The 26,200-nt window shown below is 41.0% G+C and overlaps 2 protein-coding genes across 4 annotated transcripts in view; one reads left to right on the top strand and one right to left on the bottom strand.

Moving 5' to 3' along the window:
* SAMD13 (sterile alpha motif domain containing 13) overlaps nucleotides 1-1,667 on the top strand; it is a 49,725-nt gene extending 48,058 nt beyond the window's left edge. For all 3 annotated transcript variants that reach the window (XM_023208660.2, XM_023208671.2, XM_023208663.2), the window contains exon 4: nucleotides 504-1,667. In XM_023208660.2, coding sequence (XP_023064428.2) covers nucleotides 504-647 — 144 coding nt within the window. In that variant the 3' untranslated portion in view covers nucleotides 648-1,667. The remainder of the gene's footprint in view (nucleotides 1-503) is intronic.
* Nucleotides 1,668-16,023: 14,356 nt separating this feature from the next.
* The window catches only part of LOC111540355 (uricase), an 89,778-nt gene continuing 79,601 nt past the window's right edge, over nucleotides 16,024-26,200 (bottom strand). Inside the window, exons 5-8 of the mRNA XM_023208658.2 lie at nucleotides 22,712-22,898; nucleotides 20,618-20,741; nucleotides 18,463-18,546; nucleotides 16,024-16,332 (exon numbers count right to left, since the gene is read on the bottom strand). Coding sequence (XP_023064426.1) covers nucleotides 16,258-16,332; nucleotides 18,463-18,546; nucleotides 20,618-20,741; nucleotides 22,712-22,898 — 470 coding nt within the window. The 3' untranslated portion in view covers nucleotides 16,024-16,257. The remainder of the gene's footprint in view (nucleotides 16,333-18,462; nucleotides 18,547-20,617; nucleotides 20,742-22,711; nucleotides 22,899-26,200) is intronic.

Genomic DNA, 26,200 nt, shown 5'->3' with positions numbered 1-26,200 from the left:
AAATTCTATGCACCCCTTTCCTAATTTCTTGATCTTAGAGGGTGAACTTCTTGCTTGATCCTTGGCTTGCCTGTAAAATAGATATGATCATCTCTGCCCATTCTAATTTACAGAGTTGTTTTAGAAATTAAGTTCATGGAAAATTCTGCATAAACTTTAATAGATTTTATAAATGGAAAGTGTCATTATTATTTTCAGAAGCAACATCTTTGATCCTTAAGGGTACATGCAGTAAGCTTGCTATCTGCTTTTTAAGATGTGATGTTTGCGATAGGCTCTTGAAAGCAAGATCGGCTATGGATTGTGTTTAATGCCAAAATATAGCTAAAAGATGTAAGATAAAAATAGAGGATTGCATTTTTTCCATTTTGGCACAACTACAAACGCTATATTTTTAGCTTGGGCACAATTGGTACGACTTTTACTTCTGAACTTCCTTTTTTCTTCATTATCCTTGAGCTTTTGGACTCACATGTTGGCTTTACCTTCTGCTTCCATTATAGGAAATTGATGGAAAATCCCTGCTATTGATGACAAGAAATGATGTGTTGACAGGACTTCAGTTAAAATTGGGGCCTGCTCTGAAAATCTACGAATATCATGTAAAACCTCTGCAGACAAAGCATTTAAAGAACAACTCTTCATAGTACAAATTGGGGTCTTCGACCTCAAAAAATACATAATGACATAATTTAGTTTCATGTGATGAAACTTTGTAAACAGAATACATACATGTGTATATGTAAAGAATTTCAATCAAATGAAACGTTATCCTATTGGATAGACTAGGCAATTCATCAGCTGACCTGAAATCAGCCAGGAGGAGCAAGGACAAGATGCACACAGGGTGGTTTTCCTCATGGAGTTTGTCAAATAGAATGATCTTTGACACGATTAGACACTCCTCCCCACAAAGGCTTTGAAATCATAAGGATTTTCCTCATCTCTTTATAGATTGCTTTCCCAAAATCTTTATAAAAGAATTTAATTGAATGACCATCTTTTGGTTACAGATGTAGGATGAGTAAAAACAAGAAAATTGGGGGAGGGGGAGAAAGACGAAAGGGATTGCTGTCTCCCTTGAATTCCTCTGCTCCTTAGAGCTTGTGTTACTTGGATGGAATTGCCGACACCCTTTTTTATAGAGGGTTCTCCACTTGACCTTATTAAGGTTTTATTGGGATATGCTGCAGTGTTTGAAATGAACATGCATCAGCCCCTTCAGGAGCAGAATCATAGCTCTGAAAAGAGAAGCTCCGTTGTGTACTGAGGATATCCATCCATATTCAGCTAGCTTTCAAATGGGGTAATGATATTTTCTGCATAGATTTTCTTTTAAATTGGTTCTCTGTTTCTGAAGAAAGGATTTTTTTTAACTTCATGGTTTTATTTATAATAATTTGTTTCTGAAGAAGTTTGCTGAGAGTTACAGGTCAAAAAGCCTTGTTACTAGTACAGAATATTTTTATATATATTCCTTCATGATGGTGTAATTTTTTTAATTGTCCTATGCTTTGTTCAGTTCCTGGGTTAAGTACTTGTTTTTAAGAGCTTGGAAAAAGTGGGCTTGCTACATCTCTGTTCAAAGAGACATTTGTTCAATCTCTGTGTGTCAACGCCTTGTTGAATTGGTGCTTTGTGTTTGCAATAAAGCATTGCTTCAGTTTCTTGCCAGTGTATCTTTGATCTTTTCTGTTTTGTTGCTTCTTCAGTTGGGATTAAGGATTAAGGTCTCCTGGAAACCAGGGAAAGAAAATTAAGCATTTTGGGGGGAAAAACTTTAGAGGTAGAAACTATATAAATCTATGTGTGGATTTATCTTCTTTTTAAAGTGAATCATTCAAGTGGATCTCATTTCTTCTCTCATCCCCAATTTTAGGTATTATTTTAGCCAAAGATTTTTTTTGTTTGCTGTAGGCCAGGGCGGGGTCATGATTTTTTTGAAATTCTAATAAAAGCTACTGACTTTCTCTGCAGACAGAAGCTCACATTTCCACATACAAAACTTGCAGAGAGTTGGTGGACTCATAATTTCCCTCTTCCTCCTCCTCAAGTTAAGAGTTCCTATTTTAGAGAATACCATAATTCAGTCCCCTGTGGAGGTAATTTCTTGAAAGAACAGAAAGTCTGAAGATGACAGTGAAAAAAACACAGGAAGTGGTATAGATAGTAGGTGGGTTTAAAAATGCATTCCAAATTAATTCAATTATAGAGCGTACGGAGTATCTGAAATTTAAGTAATGCTTTGTTTTCACTGTAAGTGGGAAAAGTGGTTACAAAAGAGACTTTTTTTTTTAATCTCCAAGTTAACACAGTCTACCTAAGACAGAAAACACAAGTAAAAGGCAAAATATATAGTTAAGTGTTGTGAGGAGTGATGGAGACAAAAGGTGAGAACGGCAGCTGCTGGAGACCTGGATAGGAAAGAAGGGATTCCTGGATCAAGCAGAAGGAAGATGGAATGAGGATCTTGATGAAAACCTCTGTGAAGGAGTTTTCTGCAGTAAAATCATGATGATGTTAGACCCGTCTCTACCTCAAAGGGATAGTATGAGGTATTTCTAAGCCTTACTTTTGTGCACCCACCTGATATGTTCTGTAGTCGTTTGGAATAGGTTTGGTTGTGAGCGATGGAAACTGTCTCTCCCACACCCACCAATTAATAAACTAGATAGACACCTACTTCCCTCTCATGTAAATGTCCAGATAGCGGGACCAGAGGTGGTGCGGCTCTACATGATGGTAAAAACACAGTTTCTGCCTATGGTTTTTTTCCATCATGTATGACATCCATTCCCAGAATCATTTCATAAATAGATGCTGTTTTTGCCATCATCATTTGAATTCCAACCAGTGGGGAGAAGAAAGGGGAAAGGAACAGACCTTCCTTTAAGGATACTTCCAAGAAATTGTACCTACGACTTCCTTTCATATCTTGTGGACTGGAAGTCAATCACATTACTTGAAATATTTCATGTTTTTATTGGAAACCATGAGCCCAGTTAAAATTCAAAGTTCCGTTATTCTGTAGATAACGGAAAACGGATATTGAAAGACAACTTGCTGTTACCGCTGTCAGTTGACCACTAAACACTCATAGCAAATGACACTAAAAGGGTGTCTTTGCTGGTATTTTTTCTCGAGATTCGAACTTGCTTTCAACTAAGTCAACTAAACCTCAGATTTGGACTCCTCTATGAGTACTTGGGGGTGAGGGGAATTGAAAAGCAAACAGAAAAGTATAAAATCATCCTTCAGTCTCTGATGAGAACTTTCAGGCAAAATTAGCAATTTAAAGATAGTCTGCCTTCCCTACACTCAGCATAAAGGCCTAGGACAGGCAGGCCTGCACACCTTGGCAATAGCTCAAGGTGATTTCATCTCCCTCTATTGAGGGGAAAACCAATGTGATCAAAATAGGCCAAAAAGAGAGGCCAGAAGTACTTGAAATTCAGCAGGTAGGCAGCCTTTGTCTCCAGACAGCTGTAAAAACCAGAGACGTCTGGTTCCTTTTCAGATCACACTGGATTTCTGTTCATGTGATCTGGATCTACAATGAGTAGCAGATACATGTGCTGTGTGGGAAAGCACTTCATGGCTGTGAGTGTGCCCTGATGGCAATATATTTAATGGCGAAGGTTTATATGAGAATTGGCTAATGTTGAATTTGATTATTCTCAACCAGAGAAGCAGACAGGATATCAGAATCAGAAGGAATTTGAGAAAGTAATCGCTACTCCTCGCCACCCCCACATTTGAACCTCTGGTTCAGACTCTGCAGAGGAGATTGAATGAATTGATTTAAAGGTGAGGTCACAAACTGGCCACTTTTCAGTGAAATCTAAGCCAACATGTTTTACTTTGGCCAATGCAGTATGTGTGTGTTTTAAAAACCACATTTACACACTTCTAGTGAGGCTGAAAACTCAAATCTGTTACTCTTCCATTCCCCAATATCTTAAAACCAGCAACTTTACACTTACGTTAACGTAACCCCCCGCCAAACACACACCCAACCCAATCTAAACAAAAAAACAGAAAAACAGTGAGTTCATTCAGGAATTGAAAATTGCAAATAGATTCAGCTGAAAAGAAAACAAGCTAGCATATTGCATTGGAATGTGCAACAGACTTGAGCATCATTTTTTATACCTAGTGGGCATGATGAATATGAGGAAAAAAAGGCCAATTGGTAGCAGTCTTTTCTTTCTGTCCTCAACAAATATCCTATGTGAATGCAGGGTGCGTTTTGTTGTTGTTGTTTGTTTGTTTGTTTGAGACGGAGTCTCGCTCTGTCGCCCAGGCTGGAGTACAGCAGCACCATCTCAGCTCACTGCAACCTCTGCCTCCCAGGTTCAAGCAATTCTCTGAGTCAGCTCCTGAGTAGCGGGGATTACAGGCACCCGCTACCATGCCGGCTGATTTTTGTATTTTTAGTAAAGACGGGGTTTTACCATCGTGGCCAGGCTGGTCTTGAACTCCTGACCTTGTGATCCACCCGCCTCGGTCTCCCAAAGTGCTGGGATTATAGGTGTGAGCCACCGCACCTGACCCAATACAGGTTTTTGTCTCTCCGAGATTAGCTTCTGCAGTCAGGGACACACACTGTCCTTCAGTTGCATTAGTGAAATATATCTTTGGGGGAATTTAATTTGCAAAAGTCTAATGACCCACTGTTGCCCAGCCACTCCCATATTTGGAAGCCAAATGCAAAAAGAACTTACTGGTGGTGATTCATCTGCCTTTGACAGTCTTTGTAAATGGGATCTGCAGGGGTCAGGTCTGGGCCCAGAGCCATTAAGTGTTTTCTGGAATGATTTGGAAGATGAAGTTAAATGTTCAAAGAGCTGACTGCTGCAGGACAGATACGCCTCTTAGGAGAAAACTTGTTAATTCTGCTTCTAAACCAGGAACAGAAGCCACAGGAAGGAGAGAGCCAGCAATGGATGCATTAATGAACAGCTCGTTAGTTTCATGCTGTAGCTCCATGGGCAATTAAGGATTCTGGGTACCATTTCTAGCCAGTCGTGGCAGTACTATAGAGCAAGAAGGAGATTAAAATGATTGCATCCAAGTTCATTTGGTGAGTGTGGCTGTCTTACGTCTTAGAATCCCTTGGAGGTGGTGAACCCCAAGGAAGAATTGTGTCTAGCCTAACACTGGAGCATAATAATGGAGGATCCTGTGGCTAAAGCGAGTTGATGTCCCTGCACCTCAGTTAAGTCAGAGTGTTCCTGTCCACAACTACCTTCAGGGAGAAATCAAGAAAGCTGGGGATGCCAGGCCATTTCCAAATAGAAACTGTGCCCCTCTTCCACAGAACAAGTACATGAGCCAACCTTCCACCTATTTTAAAGAAGTGGGAAAGGGGTAAGTAAAGGTGTAAATAATACTGAACATACTCGTTACCTGCAGAGGATGCCTGACTCAACCAGATAAAGGGAAATATGCTGCAAAATGGTTGATGTTATTACCCAGGCACCATCCATGGGGCATCTTTGGTCAGAGGGGTTAGAGGCCTTAAGTTTCCAGCAAAGTGAGATAAAGCAACCAAGGAAAGTTTTGCCATTAGGGCCTCCAGCTCTGTCACTGGATATCTGTGGCAAAGTTTTCCAAATTAAATGTCTTCTTTCTGAATCAAATGCAGCAGAAGCATTCAGCAAATTGTGTTTCATAGCCTTTTTCAATGACTATATTTTATTTTTATGTGTGGGGGAATATGTGATTTGAGAATAATATGATAGATTTCATCAGATTATAAACATATTTTGAGTGCAAGTCAATAAAACTCCAAGCCACCAGCAGTTTCTGCCTATAATAATTAGTGTTTGGGATAGTAATCTGTCTGCTGTACCAGCACCCAACGACACCAGTTGAGATACACAGTAGGTAGTGGGTGAAGTCACTGAGGTTGCACCAGATAGACCTGAGCTTGAATCCAGTCCTGCCATTTACTTGACATGGGAACCTGGGTAAGTCGTTTGGCTCCTCTTAGCCTCAGGAACTTCATCTATTCTCTAGTGCAGATGCGGAAACAGCAGAGCAGCACCAGCCTAGCAGTGCCCAATAGAAACAGAATGTGAGCCATTTATATAAATTAAAATTTTCCAGTAATCACATTTGGAAAGGTGACCCAGGAAAAAATAATTTAAATAATACAAATTTAAGCCAATTTATCCAAATATTATAGTTTTAATATATAGTCAACGAAAAAATTATTGATGATATATTTTATAAAATCTTTTCATTTGCCTTTGAAATCCAGTGTGTATTTCATGCTTACTGCACATCTCAGTTAGGACAATGTAGCTCAAGTGTATCATTCAGGATTAGTTTTAGTTGATAAAAATAACAGTGACTTAAGATAGAAATTCTCTATGATGCATTTGAGTTGAAGGTAAGCAGTTCAGGGATGGCAGGGCTGCTACATAATGGTTGGGTCTCATTCCTCTTGTGTGGCTCCACCATCCTCACCATCCTCAACACATAGTTCCCCATGTAGTCCACCGTGGCTGCTTGGGCTTCAGTTATCACAACTGCATTCTAGCCAAGAAAAAGAGGTAAAGAAGGACACCTTGTATGAGAAACTGCGCATAGCACTTTCCCTGACATCCCTTTAACAAGAACTTAGTCATTTGGTGATACCTAGCTGCAGGAGAGGTTGGAAATGTAGTCTTTATTTCAGGAAGCCAAGTATCCAGATAAACAGGGACAGGAGGGTGGATACTTTGGAGAAGCTGGCAATTCTTCTATAGTACCAGTCTCATAAGTTGATGGAGGACTGAAGAGAGTACACTGTACAGTTGTTTGTATTACATTAAAAATGCATTAAAAATATGGTTTTATTACTATGATCTCATTCCACTTCAAGCTCAGTACTGTCACAGAATTAATTAATGTATTCTGAACCTAAATACTGCTGATGGGATGTATCCTAATACTGCTAAAATAAAATATTATTATAGGTGGATGAAAATGGATATTGGGTGGTTCTAGATGCTTTGTTTTCAAAAGGTCACATAAACCAAAAAAAAAGAAACCTTGCATTATTGAAGCTCCTTGAAAATTTGTTATGTCGAGTTAAGGGGAATGTGCTAAGCAAAATGCATATATGTTTTTGTTGGTCCCCAAAGACTTAGAGAAGTTGGTTTGAGGCACTGGTGAATTCCAAATGGATCCTGTACCCAATCCAAAATGAGTGTTCAATGACATTCAAAATGGTTTTGCGAGATTAATGAAAGGGAGGTCTCTGATACTGTTGTGATTTTAATGAAGGTATATGTGGATCATAAACAAACAGAAAAAAAATTAATAAAATTGAAAAAAATCTGAGTGGAGCTGCATTCATTAATTTGAGCCAATTAGGTTGACACCAGTCTGCTAAATTGCCTATTTGGGCAAATTTCTATTATGAATTTTTAATGCTAAAGTGACTTCTTGCCACCAGAATGTCTGCAAGTTATTGATCAGCCTTCTGTATGGTGCATATACAGAATGCAAAGTAAGTTAACAATGGCCTAATCCACACATGGTTAAAAAGGAAAACTGTGGAGCTATGCATCCATAGTGGTGGATGCAGGGAATCCTGGACTAGGGGTCAGAAGACCTCGGTTCTGGTCCCAGATCGGCCTTTAAACTATCCGCAAGACCTTGTACAAGTCTTAACCTCTCTTGCTTCAGTTGCCACTAAAATAAACATGTCCAATTAGAGGTTTATTTCGGCACTCAATTTGTATGATTTTCTAAAAATGCAATGATCTGAGTTATATGTGTCACTGGCCCCCTCCACCATTCAATTAAAACTCACAGCACTGTCACATTCTACAACGTCATTTCCCTTTCATAAATGTTCTCAAGTTTTGGTCTGATTATGGTTCTCTCTGTGCAGTAAACTGGAACAGCTATTTTATCTTGAGAATTGTCAAGTTGGCTGATTGCATAACCCTATAGCTTTAAGTTTAAATCACTCTCACTGTGTTCCCTGGTAGAAGTATCCCCCTAGGAATAGGCCCTCTACACAATCAGAGCTTAGATTTAAGGGGGTGGGGGAAGCACAGATTTCCCTGGTAGATCACTGGGAGTGATAGCAAGTGGAACCATTCCTATTTCTACATCTTGGTTACCAGATCTATGTGTTCTACATATTGGGGACATAACACAATATAAGAGCCAAGTATTGAGGGAATGCACTGCATCCTGGGGGGCAGTAGTCCATCATCACAGGGCATTATCTCCCAGCTGACATCTCAATTATACCTTTAAGAGATTATTCCATCACTCTCTCAGGCCAGCAGCTTTGGGGTAGTAGAGTATGTGATAGGACTATATGATCACTTACAGCTTGTCACATCTCCTTTACTTTAAAGAGGATCTCTTTGTCCCTTGGTCTGAGTGATGTTATGTTGAATTCTGTAAACACTTGGATAGTGGTGCTGACTGAGACCCTGTGGGCAGGAAAGACAAAGTCATACGCAAAATATGTATCCATTTTAGTCAGAATTAATCACTGACCTTTTCAAAGTAAAAGGTGCCCAATGTGTTTAACTTGCTCCCAAGTAGGTGCCATATCAAGGTCTCCCTCAATATTGGTCTCTACTGCTGGAAGTTTGGGTATTTGTTAGCAATAGTTATGATTAGTAATGGAAAGCCAGATCCCTGGCCTTTGGGCCCATTTATGTCCTCTACCCCTGCCACCATGGCTATTCATGAGTTCCTTGTGCCAATGCTGGGATTGCCAATGACAAAGGCCAACTGACATCCACTGGCAAAGTCATTCTGTCTGCTTGATTGTTTAGTGTCTCATCCATGGTTGATGCTCTTCAGTGGACATTAAGATGCAAAGCAAAAATCTTCACATTTCATGTCCACCCACACAGGCCCATTTACAAGCTTCTTTTCTCTGACCAATCTCCTAATCTTTCTCATTCCAAGTGTCTAACCAGCCAACCAAGCCAATTGCCACTGCCCACAAGTTTGTATACATTATTACCTAGAAACACATTACACACAAAGTAGATGACTCTTTGGTGTATTTCCTAAAACTGTATTCATTGGGAGGATTTTCCTTCACCACTGTCATAAGAACCACCCTCTCTTTAATGGCCATAGTGTGAGAGGTGCTGGAGAAATAGCAGTGGGGATCTAGGCCACCTGCTCATGAGCCTTTCTTGTGCCCTCTAGCCCTACCTCTACCTGCTCCTGGATCTCTCATTTCCATCTTGCAATGGATTTCTGCTGGACCTGCCAGACCCTAATACTTGGTGGGTTTGAGAGAAACCAGCTTATGATGAGCAGGTCTGGCCACAAATTCTGTTGATGTTCCATGGTCAGACTTTAGTGTTTACTAAAACCCAGTAACACACCAGAAGCTATTTTTCAAATGGTGAATGATTCTCTGCTACAGATAGCATAGCCTTGCTCCAGAATCCTGGGAGTTTATGTTGTAATTTTCCCATTGGGTCTCGGCATAAGCCCCTGTGAGAATGTAAAACATATATTTGGTCTTCACTCAATTTCCTGGCATACAACTCCTCAAATCCTTAGAATCTCTAAAGTGATGTATTTTTGTATGCTAATAATTGACTGATGGCAAGCAGTCCCTAGGTAGCCTCAGGATGGGGGCTGGCCACTGGAAAGACCAAGGCTTTATTAGAGGGTTGGGACTTTCAGCCCACTCTCAACCACTGGGAAAGAGAAAGATACTGAAGGTTAAGTTGATCACCAATGGCCAACGGTGTAATCAATCAATCCTACGTAATGAGGCCTCCATAAAAACCCAAAAGAACATGGTTGGAAAAGCTTTCAAATAGCTGAACCCATGGAGGCTCTTAGAGGATGGTGTACCCAGGGGTTGGGGGGAGCATGGAAACTCCGCGCCTCTTCCCCCATACCTAACCATATGCATGTTTTCATCTGAATCCTTTGTAATATCCTTTATAATAGATTGGTGAATGTAAGTAGGTGTTTCCCTGAGTTTCAGGAGCTGCTCTAGCAAATTAATCTAACCCAAGGAGCGGGGTGTGTGTGGGGGGTGTGGGATCCCTGATTTATAGCCAGTGGGTCAGAAGCACAGATAAAACAAGCTGGAGCTTAAGACTGGTGTCTGAAGGCTGCCTGGAGTGGGGCAGTGGTGGCAGTCTTGGGCATTAATTCCTTAACCTATGGCATCTGATGCTATCTCCAGGTAGATAGAGTAAGAATAGAACGGAATTAAAGGGCACTCAAAGGGTGCCTGCTGCAGAATTGATTGCTTGCTTGTTGTGGAGAGAAATCCCCAAACATTTGACAGAAGTGTTCTATGTTGATTGTTATTGTTGACTGAGAGAATAAATGCTTGTGTGTTTTAGTTCACTCACAGCCCCACACAGCATCTTCCCCAATCAGAGACATCTCTAATAGCATAGAATTTGCTGATTCACATGGTTCAAGCAGAAGGAATATCTGTACCCCGTCTGGACCTACTCCAGTGCCTTTTACTTCTCTGGGCCCCAAACAAAGCTGGAAGCCTTCCTTGCCACCCAGTAAATGTGTTGGAGAAGTATTACCACATGTGAAATATGAGTCTTCCAAAAGAGAATACCAAACACTGTGCTTTCTTCTTAGTGGTAGAAAGCTTGATGCAATAATGTGTCCTTTTTTTTGGAGGGGATGTCCTGTAATACCCTCAGCAAACTTTTCCTATAAAGGGTCAAAGGGTAAAAAATTTTAGGCTTCATAGACCAAATAGTCTTTGTTTCAACTACTAACTCTGCCATTATAACATGAAAACAACCATAGGCAATATACAAGCAAATGGGCATGGCTGTGTTCCAATAAAACTTTACTTACAAAAACAAGTGGTGGGACAGATTTCACCAATCCTTGTCGTAGACCACCAGACTGCTAAAAACGTCACTAATGTGGTGGGCCTTTGATGGGTTTATCTACCATTCTCCAGAGTATAAGTGTCACTTCTTGGTCATTCAGTCCAATTAACATAGTCTCATGGGTATAATGGCAATTTGATGTCCTAGGGAATGTCTTGATGACCCTGGTCCCATATACAAAGGCTAGAAAATTTAATGTCATCCTGGGACAAGACCATAAATGTATGCAACTGTCCATCCATGTGAATAGAAACTGCTTCTCTTCTTGCTTCTTGATTTGAAAAATGGATGGGTTTTATCCAGCACCCATGCATAATCTTCCAGCTTTTATATCTATTGGCTGGGCCTTTGCCACTCTTTTGGCCTGTGGTCTCTTTCCTTCCTTAACAAGCCCAGCATGTGTCTAGCTGGTGTATGCTATGACTTATCCTATTTATAGATCTGGTGGTCAGGAGGTGGGGATATATCCCAAGGAGGCATGTGTTTCCTTGTAGGCAGAAGCTTCTGCATTGTCTTCAAGCAAGAGGGGCAGTGCTAGCTTTTAATATGGAGAAATAAGCCAGTTCTGCAGGCCCAGAAAATTCAGGGAAAGCTGACGATTCAAGATTTGAAGTGCATCAATCAGGACTCTGACCTCAATGTGACAGAGCTGTCAAGGGTGGAGAATTCAATTTTCCTTGGAGCTCTGCTATTCTAATAATTAAGACCTGGGTCTGATCCTAAGCTTTTTTTTTTTTTTTTTGCCATCTAGATGTGTACTGTCTTCATATGTTGCCAAGGAAGCCCTCTCGCTTTCATGGTCTACTTTATATTAGTTATTAATCATCCTCAACTTATCATTGCCTTTCTTAATGTATTAATGGTCCCCAGTGACACCCATTCAAATTCCATAGTGCTTATAATAACCATTTCCCCCACACCTCTCAAGCATTTGAGATTTTGCCCCTGCCAGTCTATTCCTTTCTCCAGTATCTTATCCCAATTCACCTCTGCAGACAGTTTTAACCAATTGTGTGATTACGGTATTACAAAGGCTCATTGCTAGTAAGCCAGTGGGTGATCCAGCTCCAAAGTCCCATTTTCAAGTCTCCTTCCTGGAACTACTCTTAGTATCACAGGTCAGCTTCCCCATGAAAAACACAGTAAGACCCTGAGATTGTCATGCAGGAGGCACCAGAGCATCTTTAACAGGAGCTTTATCCCCCATTTTGTGGCCATAGAGAAAACATTACCCTATACTGAGGATGGCAGGGCAAAGGGTGGAATGAGCCTGAGTCCTGATGCCATCACTGAATTAGCTATTCCATCCTGGGATAGCCTACTTTTTAAACTTCTGAAGCAAGCATGATGTCTCTTCTGTTTAAGACACTCTTAGGTATTCAGTTACTTGCAGCCAAAGGCATTCTAGCTCATGCACGATCTCAGTTAATGCTTGGCTACACTATGCTGTGAGGTAGGTGTTATTATTATTCCCATTTCATAAACAAGAGAGCTTAACCTTAGAGAATACTTGCTCAAGATCACACAGCTAGAAACTGGTGGAGCCCAGTCTAAACCTTAGTACTATCTGCATCCAAAGTCCATGCTCTTCACCCTTTTATAAACATCTATGTGACAATTGATCAAACCAGGAGGTGTATGGTACCATCCCCCAGATCTAAAGGGAAGAGTAGCTTGTGTATAGCTAAGATCCACATACACCAGAAGAGCTGCCCTTAAAAAGCTCACTGACATCTTACTTGGTGATTTGGGTTGAATGGTGGCCCTCAAAATAGAAGACCATGTCTTCATTGTCAGAACCTGCAAATGTGACCTTACATGGTAAAAAGATCTTTGCAGATGTCATTAAGGATCTTGAGATGAAGAGATCACCCAGGGTTATCCAGGTGGGCCCCAAATCCAGTGACCGGTGTCCTTATAAGAGTCATACAGGGAAGACCTGCCAGACAGAAAGAGGAGGAGGCAATGCAGCCATGGAGGCAGAGACTAGAGTGATGCAGCTGCGAATTGAGGAACCCCCGAAGGCATGAGAGGCTGGAAGAGGCAAAAACAGAATCTCCCCTGGAGCCTTCGGAGTTAGCACACTGCCCACATCTTGATTTTGGACTCTGGCCTCCGGAATTGTGAGGAAATAAATCTCTATTGTTTTACACCACCAAGTTTATGGTAATTTGTTATGGCAGCCTAAGGAAACTAATACTACGTTTATTTCTTTATTATGTAAAGGTGAGCAGTATACTTTCTAAGTTTGGTTGAATATATTGCTCATGTGGCAGATTTCTATTGGAATCCTTTACACTTTAAAGATAATGTGTGAACTACTTCCTTAGCAGAGGTAGAGGCACCTGCAGAGACATGAATGAGCGTTTTCCTGGGAAGAAGGTCCATAGCCGTCATATTCTCAATAGGGACTTAATAGGCTCCACAAAACTAAGAATTTCTGAGAGGGAGCCTGGGCAAATGGAAGAATGACAGGTAGCTAAGCTCTAAGAGAAACAAGTGCTAAGACTGTGAAACATACAGAGAATAAGTTTCAAGTATGTGGAAGCTGGAAGGGTCCTGTGTGTCTGGTTAGAAGGCTTCATCTCTTTGGGAAGAAGCTTTGGCTTCCTCAAGAGTGCAGACAAGAAAGCAGAAGTTGTAAAGGTCTAGCAAAGGTGACTGCAAAGGGCCAACTCCACACAGCTCAGAGTCTGGAGGAAAGGAAATGCTCCTTCTGGACAAAGTGTAAAGAGGTTAGGAAAAAGTTCAAATTTCTCTAGTTAAAATCTGCAGGTGATTGAAGAAGGTAAATTCTGTTACAATGACAAATCAGTAAAATGCTGTCTCAAAAGACTTATTATGCTTCTATATTGGGGTAGAAAAAAGAGAGGGAAAACATTGGTGTCTAAACATAAGGAATGGTATGAACTTAAGTCTGACTCTAAAAAGGAAAAGGAAGGATATATATTTTCTGAGTCTGTCACTATGAAAATTATGAGATGAAATTTAAAGAATATGAAACAAACCTTAGGCAGAATCTTGGCTGCCAAAACCACAAGCCCCACATGACAGCCCGCTCCACTGAATGCCATGGAAACTGCCTCCCCGGCAGCACGTGGGCTTGGAACCACCTGCACGATTCCTCCATGAAAGTACTTAAGATAGGGTTGGGGTAAGCAGAGACGGAGAGTAAGGAGAGAGGAGAGTGTTGTAAGGGCAACTCTGCTTCCCAGAGAACTGGAACTGAATCCCTGGAGCCTTCCTAGCAAAATCATGAGGTGTTTTTAAAACAAATTACCTCACAGGTGTTTACAGTTCAGTTCTGCCTGCCCCTCTGCCGAACTGAAAGGAACGGGTGAAACCCAAAGCTGGCTTTCAGCCCCATCGTTCACAATTCTAAGAAGGAAACATCTTTCACAAAACAGGAACTTGGTCCTTGAAAATTTCACATACTACAGGCTTTCCTGCCACACACCTGGGATATAACATCCAATAGCTCATTTGCAATCTATCGCAGTAAATGTGCTAAGAGCTCAGGAGAAGCAAAATATACATATTGTATAAATGGGCCACAATTTCTAAGGATTCTGCACTAACATGGGTTTCTTCTCTGAAGCAAATATAGTGCTTCTAAAACTTACAAGAATAAGGGAACATCAAGTAAGAAAGGCCTAATTAAGTTGGGGGTTTTGTTTTGTTTTGTGTTTTGTTTTTGAAAAGTCATGTTAGACTCTTTCCTCTTGGAACAGAATTAACAAATTAGCAGAGGAATCAAATGTACCAGTCATTTGACCATGTAAGTTACATAATGTAGAAGCACATTTTGTGACATGAGTAGTCAATGTAGCACAACACTTTCCTCATCAAATTATCTCATTGTTCTTATCCCACGTTATTTTCCAAACAGGCACTTGCTTGTGAATGGCCTCCCAGCATCTTGCAGGGTTTGCTACTCTCAACACCTCCCATCTGTTGCCTAACCCAGAGGCCAATGATGGCTTTTCTATGTGGACCTAATAACAAATGAAAAGAAGGCAGGCATTTATTACATTCAACAAACACATATATAGAAATTTCTGTGTCAGGCCAAATACTACCATAGCACTTTACAAGCATTAACCCATTTAATCCTCAAAAGACCTATGAGGTAGATTCTCTTTTCACCTGCATTTTACAGATGAAGAAACTGGTCTTATATTTACTGAGAGGTGGAGCCAGGATTTAAATGAGTTTGTGCAATTAACCACTATATCATGCAACCTTAAGTAGTAGTATTATAAAGGTGAATGAAGTGTTATTAACAAATAATACTAAGGGCTCGTATGTACGCAATTCTTAAAAATGAAGATTTGATTTTATCTTTTAAATGAAGATTTTTTTAAATGGAAACGGTTACCCAGAATGTTCATGTGGACAGGTTTTCATCATGGGTTGCTAAAGTTGTAATTTGTGAAGTTTTATTATATGTATACAATGGTAGTGTTAGTCAATTGATATAATCAGCCTTCAAATCTGTACGCATCTTTAAATCATCAACTATATTTGTTTCTCTGATTATAAAAGGAATAATTGTTCATATTTGAAAGATTCAGAAAAGTACATGCTGAAAAATAAAAATCACTCATAATCCCATCATCCAGAAATTGTCATTGCTGATATTTTCACATATATACTCTCTGGTCTTCTTTCTAAATGTACATCCACCCATCTGTATAATGTCTTAACATTTATTAAATGTGACGTTTCGTGCATATAATGGATGCATTATTCAAAGAAAAACAATTTATACTCGTTTTCAGTACCCTCATATGTATTAAATATTCTCTAAGGATTGAAAAAGTGTAAAATCAATACCTTAAGATCACAGAAGTACCATCAGAGTGGAAACAAATAATGATATATATGCTAGAGCATTCTTAAAATCAAATATTCAGTCAAATGAAGTAACAACGGTGATATTTTTCAATACAATTTTATTTCATTTTCTGCATTACTTAGAAGTATCAGTAAGATGAAAACATTATTTCTTAAAACTGTGCACAAATTAATTGATGCGACACACCCATTAATGATTATTTTCTTAATGAATTGATTCTAAAGCTTCTCTAAGATACGAAGGCATAAGACAACCAAAAAGAAATATTGATTTATAACTGTTCTAATACTGCTGAGCATTTTAAAGTAAACTATAGCCATAAAGCATGTTATAGTTACCAATAAGGTAATCCACAGAATGCCTTGCTGAGCCAGGTGTAGAAGAAATAAATTGCTTCATATTGGAGGAAAGTGAACACGATAAATCAATATACTAGTGTGAAATTTTACATGGCTACATGCTATCATCTCCAGCATCACAAATGACTTAAGGAATTCCTCAGCTGAGAGTGGACTCCTATTGGTGGCCACAATGTCACAGTCTTGAAGACAACTTCCTCTTGACTGTACCAGTAATTTTTCCATATGGATTGTCTAATGGCAGCAAGACCTGTAGAAAAATCACATGGTAACTTAAGGGACATTAAAATAGCTCTCTCCTCCTTTCTATGACTCAATATTAAAAACAACAACTTACTAAACAGGAAAATGTATAGGTCCTCCATTAAAGTTACTTCAAGCATGGTAATGCCTTATTATTCTGGCAATAGTTGAGAGATGAGTCAATTTTCTAGAAAATTTAAAAGCTTTTGAAAAATGTTAATCATTGAGATATAAATGTTTCTAAAAATGCATTCCATATCCCTGCTTTTTAAATGCAGTGTATTGAACACAATTGACCTTTCCTTGGTGACTCACTTTGACCATGAGTCATTGTCCAATGCTGTAAGATCACCATGCCCTCAGAAGTGTCTGAGGTCTGCAGGGCTGTTCACTCAATTCTAAATTATACAATTCTAAATTCTAAATGGCTCCAGATAGCAGTGCTTTTAGAGTTCTTCCACCTTCCCACCCTGTCATTTGTCACTTCTCTGCTGGTGTCAATTTGTCCAACTTCCTGTTTCTCATGTGTTATGTTCACTTTGTACACACCTGCTGGGTGAGAGTCCAAGAGTGGCTCCAGCCATCCTCAGAGTGCAGACACAAGGACAGCTTGTTCAGCCACTCAGGTGCCTTTATGTAGAGCCCTGACCCAAAGGAACTCAGGCCTTCCTGACTCCAAGTCCCCAGCTGGGCTCCACGAGGGAGCTGTGAGTCTGACTTCCTAGAGGGAAGAACCCTGTGGGCACGGCCCCCCAGCACGCTGGGATTAGTGCAGACCTGAGGTGTTGGGGGCCCTCAGGAGGCCTCCTCTCTCTGCCTGGGGTTCTGAGCTAAGCACTGCTCCAGCCATGACACCTGATCTTTTTTTCTATTTAGGGTCCATTTGTTTTGCCTCTGGTGGACTTGGCCAGGATTACTTTCAGGTCCCTCTCCTGCCCTTTAGAAAGCTTTAAAAAGACTTTACATTCTAATGAATGACATTCTGGTAGCCATATCCTTTCCTTCCTCTAAAGTAAATAGTGCTGCCTCTCCTTGTGGCTGGATGTACAACATGTGGGACCAAGGTCGCTCTCCTCAGTAACTCAGAACTCTAGATCACCTATGCGGGCACCTAAGCATGACCTTTGTTTCCAGATGTGACTCCCCCAGCCTCCACCTGCAGCTGATGGTAGTCAAAGCCTGCTAGAGGCCACCCACATTACTCGCAAAACAGAAAGGAGGTACCTGGCCCAAAGGATTGTGAGGCTTCTGGGCCAGGAGGTGCAGAATGTGGGACCTTCTGAAGACCCCCTTCATTAGCCCTTATCCACCAAAGGATATAAGTCTACTGGAGCAGAGCCATGCTAATAGATGGCTCCTTCCCTATGTTACTCCCCAACACATACTAAAAGAAGTTACTCAAAATAATGTTTTCTAGATAATAGAAATGTGTGGGAAGCTGCAGCAAATTGAGAAATCTTATTCTGAATGTGGTCCAAGAGGGAAGAATGGTTCTGATCTCCCAAGAACTGACCACACCAGCCCACCAGTCAGGACTTCAGGCTGTCTAGTCAGACACACTGAGTGGTTTAACATTCTGCCATGGCTTAAAAAAAAACAACGCAGGAGAAATGCTTTTTCCAAGACAAAAGGTTCTTTTCAAAAAATTAATTTCTGTACCTTACCTTCTGTAATTGCAATTAGAAACATAAATACTCTTTCATGTTTTCCTGTGTGTATTTTATGCCACTGAACTGACTAGTTAATCAAAAGGTAGGAATGATGGAAGAAAGTGAAAAACAGAATCTTTTTTTCTCCTCATTGCCTCATGATGGAGAATAATGAAGCTGTGTCCTTGTATGGCACTTTTTGGAGAAGCAGATCTCAGAGTTGTTTCCTTGGGCACACTCTGTTCCTTCTCCGTCTTTCTCTCTTGGACTTCCAACCTTCTATAATCATTCATCCACTTCGAGGGCACTCCAACCTCAGGCATTGAAAGGCCCAGAATTGAAGAGGGCTGTAATCACTGGCAACTATAAATATTCCCCAAAGCAACAGTTGCTAAGAGTTTTATTCGGTGACACTATCATCCCAGGCTTATAAAGGGGCAGAAGGGGATGGGACAGAGATGTGCTTTAAATATATTTAGTTTTCTTACCTCTTCCTTGTTGATCAGACCCATTTTGGACATGTCTATATTGAAGTAGTGAATGTTTGGCAGGCTGATTTCCATATCTTCTATCTGGAATCCACAGTGGTATGCATCACATTAGGAGCTGCGAGCCTCCATCTCTGTCACTCTAGCCACCCTCACCTTCCCTACCCTCGCACCCATTACTCAGGTTCTCTCTCTGACTTAGAGACACCCTCTGATGTACCTCCACTGCCCAACATTGTTCTCTCCTGCTAGTTCTGTGATTAGATGGTGGGCCTACCCTGCTCCCCTCAGTATACAACATCTGTTTCTCTGAAAAGAAAGGGCTCCTCGGATCAGAAATGTGGGAGACCTCTTTGACATCCAACTGGCCTCCAGGTACTGGCCAGTCAACCTTCTAAATTCCTCCTCGTTCCACTCCCACCTTTCAGGCCTGTACCTAACATTTATAGGCCCTGCAGTAAGAGTATAATTGGAGACCCACATACCAAATGTATAAAGATTTAAAAGTTATATTAATCAAGCTAAATTTTTTTAAGTGAAATATGTTCTACTCTTCTAACTTGACACATATACCCTTCATAACAACCTGGACGGCCAGGTATTAATTTAAAATTCTCTGACTTCTTAGAGTACCATGCCAGGGCATGGCAGCATGGGAAGAGCCAGCCCCTTGCCCCTGGCCCATCCCACCTTCTCTCTTGGACTCACAGGTGTAGACACTCCAGCTTGCATGTCAAGCGCCATGAATACCTCCTGCAAACATCTGCCCCTTTGCCTACTCTCAGGCCTAAGCGTGAACACCAATAGCACGATTCGCCCTCTGGAAGACAGATCTCGAGAAGAGATTTGCCCAGGTTCCAGAAGTAGTCTCACGGCTATTTGGACAGGAAATTCTGGGGAACGCATGGGCCTCTTCAGGGTACATTGCTGTGGCCCCACTGATTGTTCACTCAGTGCAGGGAGGCATAGCCAGAGGAAGGCCTTATGGGGGCCTATAAAATGCTGAGCCATGGCCGGAGTCCCTCTTGTCCAGGTCTAAGGATGGTACTACTCCTCTCCAGCCCCACCACAGCCCAGACTCTCTTTGCAAGATTCTGAAATAGATCCCAACATGTCTCCTTGCCTATGGTCCATCAGCCTTTTCATTCATCACACTTCTGTCAGAGTGATTTTTCTAGAGTACAAATCTGGCACAAAACATCCTGCTTAAACCCCTTGGTGGCTCCCGGAAGCCTTCAGGATAAGGTACAGACTCTATAAATAAGCCTAAAAAGGCCCTCTTGACTGGCTCCTGTAGTTCCTGCCTCATTTCTAGGCATATGGAGTGACTATAATTCATTCATATATATCCATTCACACGTGGTAGACCCTCAACAGTAAACAACTGTATCATGCTATTTCTTGTCTCCCTACCTACCCTACTCCCTCACCCTTGAGAGTAAACTCAGATAACATCTAGACTCAAATCAAACACCCTTCCCTCTAGAAAACCTGGCTGAACCCACCTCCTATGCCTGAGTTAGGTGCTTTGCTCTGTACTTTCATAATACTCTTTTCTCTATTGAATTGTTAGTTTACTTATGCTGTTTGTTCACTGAATGATGAGCTCTTTGAGGGTAGTGACTATATCTAATTTATCTTTGTATCCTTCATGTGCTGCCAGAGACATAATCACCATTCAATAAATGAATGAATGAATGGGTGGGTGGGGAAGTAGGTAGATGGACAGATGGATGGATGGATGGATGGATGGATGGATGGATGGATGGATGAATGGATGGATGGATGGCTAAAATCTCTCTACATCTATCCTTCATTGTCTGGTTTTCCTGAAACACACAACCTTTGTCTAATTTCCCCTCTCCCTCAAGTCATTCAAGTGTCCTGAATATGAGGCTTAAATCAGTGGCAGGCTGAAGGGACTCAAACAATTTTCAACAAAACTCAAGGACTACAACCGTGGCCTGCGTTTTCAGGTTAGACAGATTTTTCCATTTTTGCTCTCTTCTCACTTGCTATAACAAGCTTTTGAACAACAACAGATGTCATTTTTCATGTGTCTTCCACTTTCTTATTTTAACTCTCAACTGTTTCTCAGAGCTGACAGAAGACACACGTTCTCCCAATCCTCAGAATGGCAACTGACAGAACATACCTCAGGAACTCGACTCAGGGAGAGCACCTGGATATCATAGAGGGTCTTCTGCACAGAGGGCGAGTACTCGCCTTTGTCATAGGGCCCAGCAAATTTCTCCAGGACAAGGTCCCGAATGGTGTCCCTAAAACACAGAGAAGGTCACTGAGGATCCTGAAAGGAATTTTAGGAATGTGTTAGGAAGCTAAGAAGCAGTGACCTATCTGTCCCCCAGAAAACAATGTTACTGATGTTTTTAGAAAAGATTAGTATCTTGTAATGCCAAAAACAAAACACCTCACTTCCCATTCCCCTACACACACACACACACACCATTCAACAAACATATTGAGCATCACTAGACTGTCTTAATAGTTTGGCACCAGGGCCCAGTGGGCATTTTAGGGTAAATTTCCCATCACGTTCAAAGAACCTAAGAAGAAGACGCCCAAGTATTCTTACCATCTTGCTGCTCTGCTTGGCTGGCTCATTGAATTTTTACATTTGGGGGTTTACTCTGTGCCAGCCTCTGTTTTTTAGATTAGACAGATTTTTCTGTGCTAAGCATTTTATGTGATGATGTCATTGAATTCTCTCAATATAGCTGAAGTAGGTACTATTATTATCCCCAATTAGAGAAGAAGAACCTGAGCTTAAAAGTTACATGATCTGCTCTAAGTCCCTCTCTTTAGTAGGAGGCCCAGCCTACAGTACTATCCTGCCTCTGGCATGTTCAATTTCATTCTCTTTTCAACATAAATACATCAGGCTGCTGCCCATGGAGAGCACTTGAAGTAAAACGGAAAGAAGACTGAGGTGACGGGGTTCTCATCATGCATTTAAAAACCTATCACATAATAAAAGAAGCAGAGAAAAACTACACCAGTGGGAGGGAATGCTGTGGGAGTGGGTGATGGGGGAAGGGTATGCATGCAGATTCTAGTTTATGGTAGGGTAGAAATTTCTACAGAACTTTAGCAAAGGAATGAGATACCTAATCAAAAAGCAAGTTCTGAAAGTTGAGAGGTCTAATTACTCCCTGTCAGGATATAATAATAATCATACCTTTATATTGTGAGTTATCAGAATCAAAATGGAGTCACTTGTGTCAGACGCTAAATAAATAAATAAATAGCCAGGAAGCTGAGGGAGGGCCCTCACGCACAGATGCCTGTAAGAACTATTGCGAAGACTCTCCGAAGGGCTCTTATGTACATATGCCTGTAACAAGAATTTTGCCAAGGACTTTTCAAACAGCGGCTCGCGACGTGAGTCACAAGGACAGCTAGCCGGATGTACAAGAACACTTGCCTGACACGGTCTCCACTAATGAGCTGGCGTTAACTCCCGTGATAGCCACTGTAACCAGTGTTCTCTTTGTCTCAAAACAAATTATGTACACATTTTCCTTTTGCTTTTAAAAGCTTCCCCTTGCCTCAACCTCTTAGGATATACTTGTTTCCTGCAGCCAGCCCACAAATTTGCAGATTTCCTGTGTGTTCCTAAATAAATTCATCATCTTTGAGAATTTCTCTGTTATTTCAGTTGACAGTATTTTAAGGCATTTAATGCTTATAAAATGCTTTTGTGAACATCATATCATTTTGAGTTTAGCCTACATTGCCCAATTATCCCAGTTTGCCCGGAACCAAGAGGTTTCCTGAGACATGGGACTTTCGGTGTTAAAACCAGAAAGTCCCTGACAAAGTGGAACAAGTGGTCACCCTCGTTTAGCCTTCTCTGCATCACTATGAGGTAGGAAGGCCAGATATTCTCTTCATTTGATGCAGTGTTTCTTCAAGTGTGGTCCCTGGTCCAATGGCATCTGTATCCCCTGGGAGTTTGCAAGAAATGCATGTTCTTGAGCCCCACCTCAGTCCTACAGAATCAGAATCTCTGGGGGTGGGCCCAGCAAGCTTCGTTTTCTGATTCTGTGTGATTCTGATGCACATACATGTTTAAGAACCACCAATTTAATAAATAGAACAAACAGAAGGGATTTCTGAATAGTGGGAGGTTGAGTTGAATAGCCTCTAAATTTCTCTTTTACATCCTAAGATTCTATGAAGTCTAGGCCCCGGGACAAGGGCAGACACGACATGCACATGTTCATACCAGGTAGCCTCAAAGTCCACATCCCTGCACTGGTGGTAGCGCCACTTGCAGTACACTTGGGTGGCAAAACATCGGTCCTTCACCTCAGGGAGGGTGGTGAACTGGTCCTTGATGAAACCTTCAAATCCAGACTGTGTTGTTTTCAAGACCTTGAGGTCTTTGATTCCAGAATGAATGACAGGGGGTCCTGTTTCAAGTAGAAAGTCAGGAGTGGCAGAGGTCATAAACAAACAGTGCCTTGCTGCTGATACCTAGCACAGAGGATCCTGGTCATTAAAACATGACACATTCTGTACAAAAACTACATCACCGCCCATGTTTTCTGTCATCCTACTTCCTCTGAAATCCAAGTGAAGAGGATAGTGTGCCTTTGCTTCCATCCGGATTCCATGACTCCCTGCCCTGTCTTGCCCTAGAAAATCTGAAGGTCTAAGATTAAACTCCATTGCGTACTGAGGGTCACAGAAATGAATACATTCCTCTCAACTATATGCGGGAGTGTCTTCTTGGCCAACTCACCTTATGTATTTTGAGTTCCATCTCCTCCAACAGGTGATCATGCTGGAATGTGTTAATAAGGTCCTTAAGAGCCACTCCTCTACCTGCTACTGTGATCCCTTTACTGTGGGTAGTGCTCATGCTGATCAGCTACAGTAGCTGATGATCCCAATCTCCACTAGGCTGTGATGGCATCCCAGTTCCCTTATGGTTATCAGCTCAGCAAAACCAGGCAGCTTCATAAATGGGTAGCAGCGTGGGCCTGGCTGAGGCTAAATAAGACAGGGAAGATGGAGCTGGTGACTCACAAGGGATAGATCTGCCTAAGTTGATATCTGTAAAGGCTTTTGTTTCTTCTGCTGAAGGAGAAGGGACAAAGTTGTTTCATGGGTACCTGAGGGAGAGAGCGGGGAGTTGAAAACAATGGAAGGGACAATATGGCTCTCCTTCTGTCTCTACTGCCCCTTCATAAGGTAATGGGGCAGGTGGAAGAGTGACAGGTGTCATCCAAAAAAGAACAGTATTAACATTACTATGACATTATTTGTCTGCACAGGCTGGCAAGGATTGGGGACATTCAGGGAGCACTTGACAAACCCTAATAGCAAAGTGTCATGGCATGATTATTTAAAAAACCTTTTTTCAGTTTCTTTGTTAGTTCCGACCAATATCTATCCTTTCTGGTAAGTTTAATCTAAAAATCAAGAGCCAGAGGTGTCAGGTATCATTACACACATGGTCTTAGTTGAAGAACAAGAATATAACTGATGATCCTCAATTAAAATCCAAGGAAGTGCTTAAAAATGCAATGGTTTACATCACCTATGTGGTTTCCATTGCTACAGTTAACTCAGGAGTTGTGGAGTTTCAAAAGTAGGTAAATAAAGTCTATATTTCTGTATATTCCATGCTTCAATATACACCTATCAGATAAAACATTTAATCAGATATGTCCTGATTAAAGAAGATGTTCTGTGCAGAATGTCCCAGGATACTGCAGTGAAACAGGAAATCATCCTTGTTTAACTTTCTGAAGTACTTACTGGAAGTTACATCTGAAGAAGGAGCAAGAGAAAGATACCAGCAATGACCTAACGCCTTCAACTGACTGAGTTTATCGGATTCTAAATGTATAAAGTCATGATCTCACAAAATCAACATTGTTACATGCAGTGAGTGTGAGCCTCAAACCCAGTAGAACTACAGAAACAATCAATAAGTATCTGTTGAAAGAATGAATGAGTTTAGCAAGATTGATTCATATCAAGGATTAAGTATTGCACAAGTTAGTATCTTTCTTTACTAGACAGTTCAGCCCCATCAAACTTTACCATTTCTCTTCCTGGTCCCCTCCAACTCACACACAGTGTGGCAGGGCGTGAAAGGAAGGGTATTAACCTTGGCTAAGAAACTCCTCTCTGTAGACATACCTTTGGTTGCTGCAGTTTTCAGTCTTTATCTTACTTAGTTCTCAAAACTCTATAAAGCAAGTATTTTAATGTGACTTTTAATCATTTGCCCATAGTCACATGGCTAGAAACTGTCAGAGGTGGAGTTTAAACTCAGCACCACATTATGAGATCCTATGCTTTTCTTCCGCTTTTTGGATCACTTCCCATCTATGCAATGGTTCCTCCTTCCTTTGACCCTTTCCCCATTTGTGTTCTATAAGTGGCCTTTCCAGGAGACAAGGTTGCCACCTCCTATCCACAGTGTGCTTTAAGGACCTCAGATAGAGCATCCTGCCTGCAAAATACTATCTCCATTGGCCAGAAATTGAGATTGAATAATCACTTTTTAGAGTTGGCTCCTGGCTATCTAAAAACCTTTGTATTCCTTAAACATTTCCTATTGAAATGCAAATAAACATCCCTTAAGGGAGTGACTCATTAAGCCTTTGTAAGGTACTATGATAATCTACTTCCCATGGTAAGCCTTTCTAGAAAACAAAATCCTATAGAAATGAAACATGGGTTTGCAGTCAGGAGTGGGGTTAAAATGAGTAGCAGAAACTCTTGCAGGAGAATAAAAAGAAGGCGAAAAAGAACCAAAGACAAACTTTATCTACATTGTTTTCTTCCTATTCATCTGGCCTTGACTGCTGGCATCTGTGTGAGCCAGTCAAACTTTGGCTCGTCCAATGGGGTTAACCGTAAAAGGATTCCTGGATGCAATGTTGCATAGCGGTTGAATCGACAGCTTTGAGACTCAGATTCCTAGAACTCAAATCCCAGTGCTCTCCCTGCATCCTCAACCCCCACTTTTATGAGCTCCGTGCTCCTGAGGGAATTTTTTTACCCTCTCTCTACCTTGCTTTTGTCATCTGCAAAATGGAGACGATAATCATACCTATTTCCTACAGTTGCCACATGTCTAAGAGAATGCACGAAAGGACTTAGTAGAATGGCTGACCTACATAAATGCTCTACAAACGTGATGATGATGATTTTGCCATAATTGACTTTTTCACAATGACTTTGACAACTTATAAATATTTCCCACGTTTCACAAAGTCTTACTGGGTTCTGAAAACTACTTCTAATGTGCCGTCCTATCCATCTCCAGCCCTAGGATAAGATTTATTGACCTTAAGGGAGTGTCAGTCCTACTAGGCCACTTTGAAATGATCTGCTTTCTCACTGGAATCTAAAAATGGAGAAAGCAGTTGTATTTTTAAAATGTGTTTTGGCATCAGTTTCACACAAAATAAAATGTCTCATGTTCCCCAAGACAATTAACTATTGCCACAGTTTTGGCAGAACACAAACCAGCTACTCTGATGCTCTCATCATTCTATTAAAAACAACAACAACAACAAAAATGATTCTCTCTGAATGTTAAAAGAATTTTTCCCTGGCACACATCAGACATGCTGGATGAAATCAGAGAGCTTATTTTATCTTCTCTGTTGGCAGTGCCCCAGCTTTCTGAACATTGGTAAGAACCTGAGGCTTTCAAAATCATGGGCCCATCAACTAAAAATATGATGCC

The sequence above is a fragment of the Piliocolobus tephrosceles genome, chromosome 1 (assembly GCF_002776525.5).
Source record: "Piliocolobus tephrosceles isolate RC106 chromosome 1, ASM277652v3, whole genome shotgun sequence".
Classification (NCBI taxonomy): domain Eukaryota; kingdom Metazoa; phylum Chordata; class Mammalia; order Primates; family Cercopithecidae; genus Piliocolobus; species Piliocolobus tephrosceles.
Note: the sequence above shows the minus strand (reverse complement) of the source record. Positions and strands in the feature narration are given on the sequence as shown.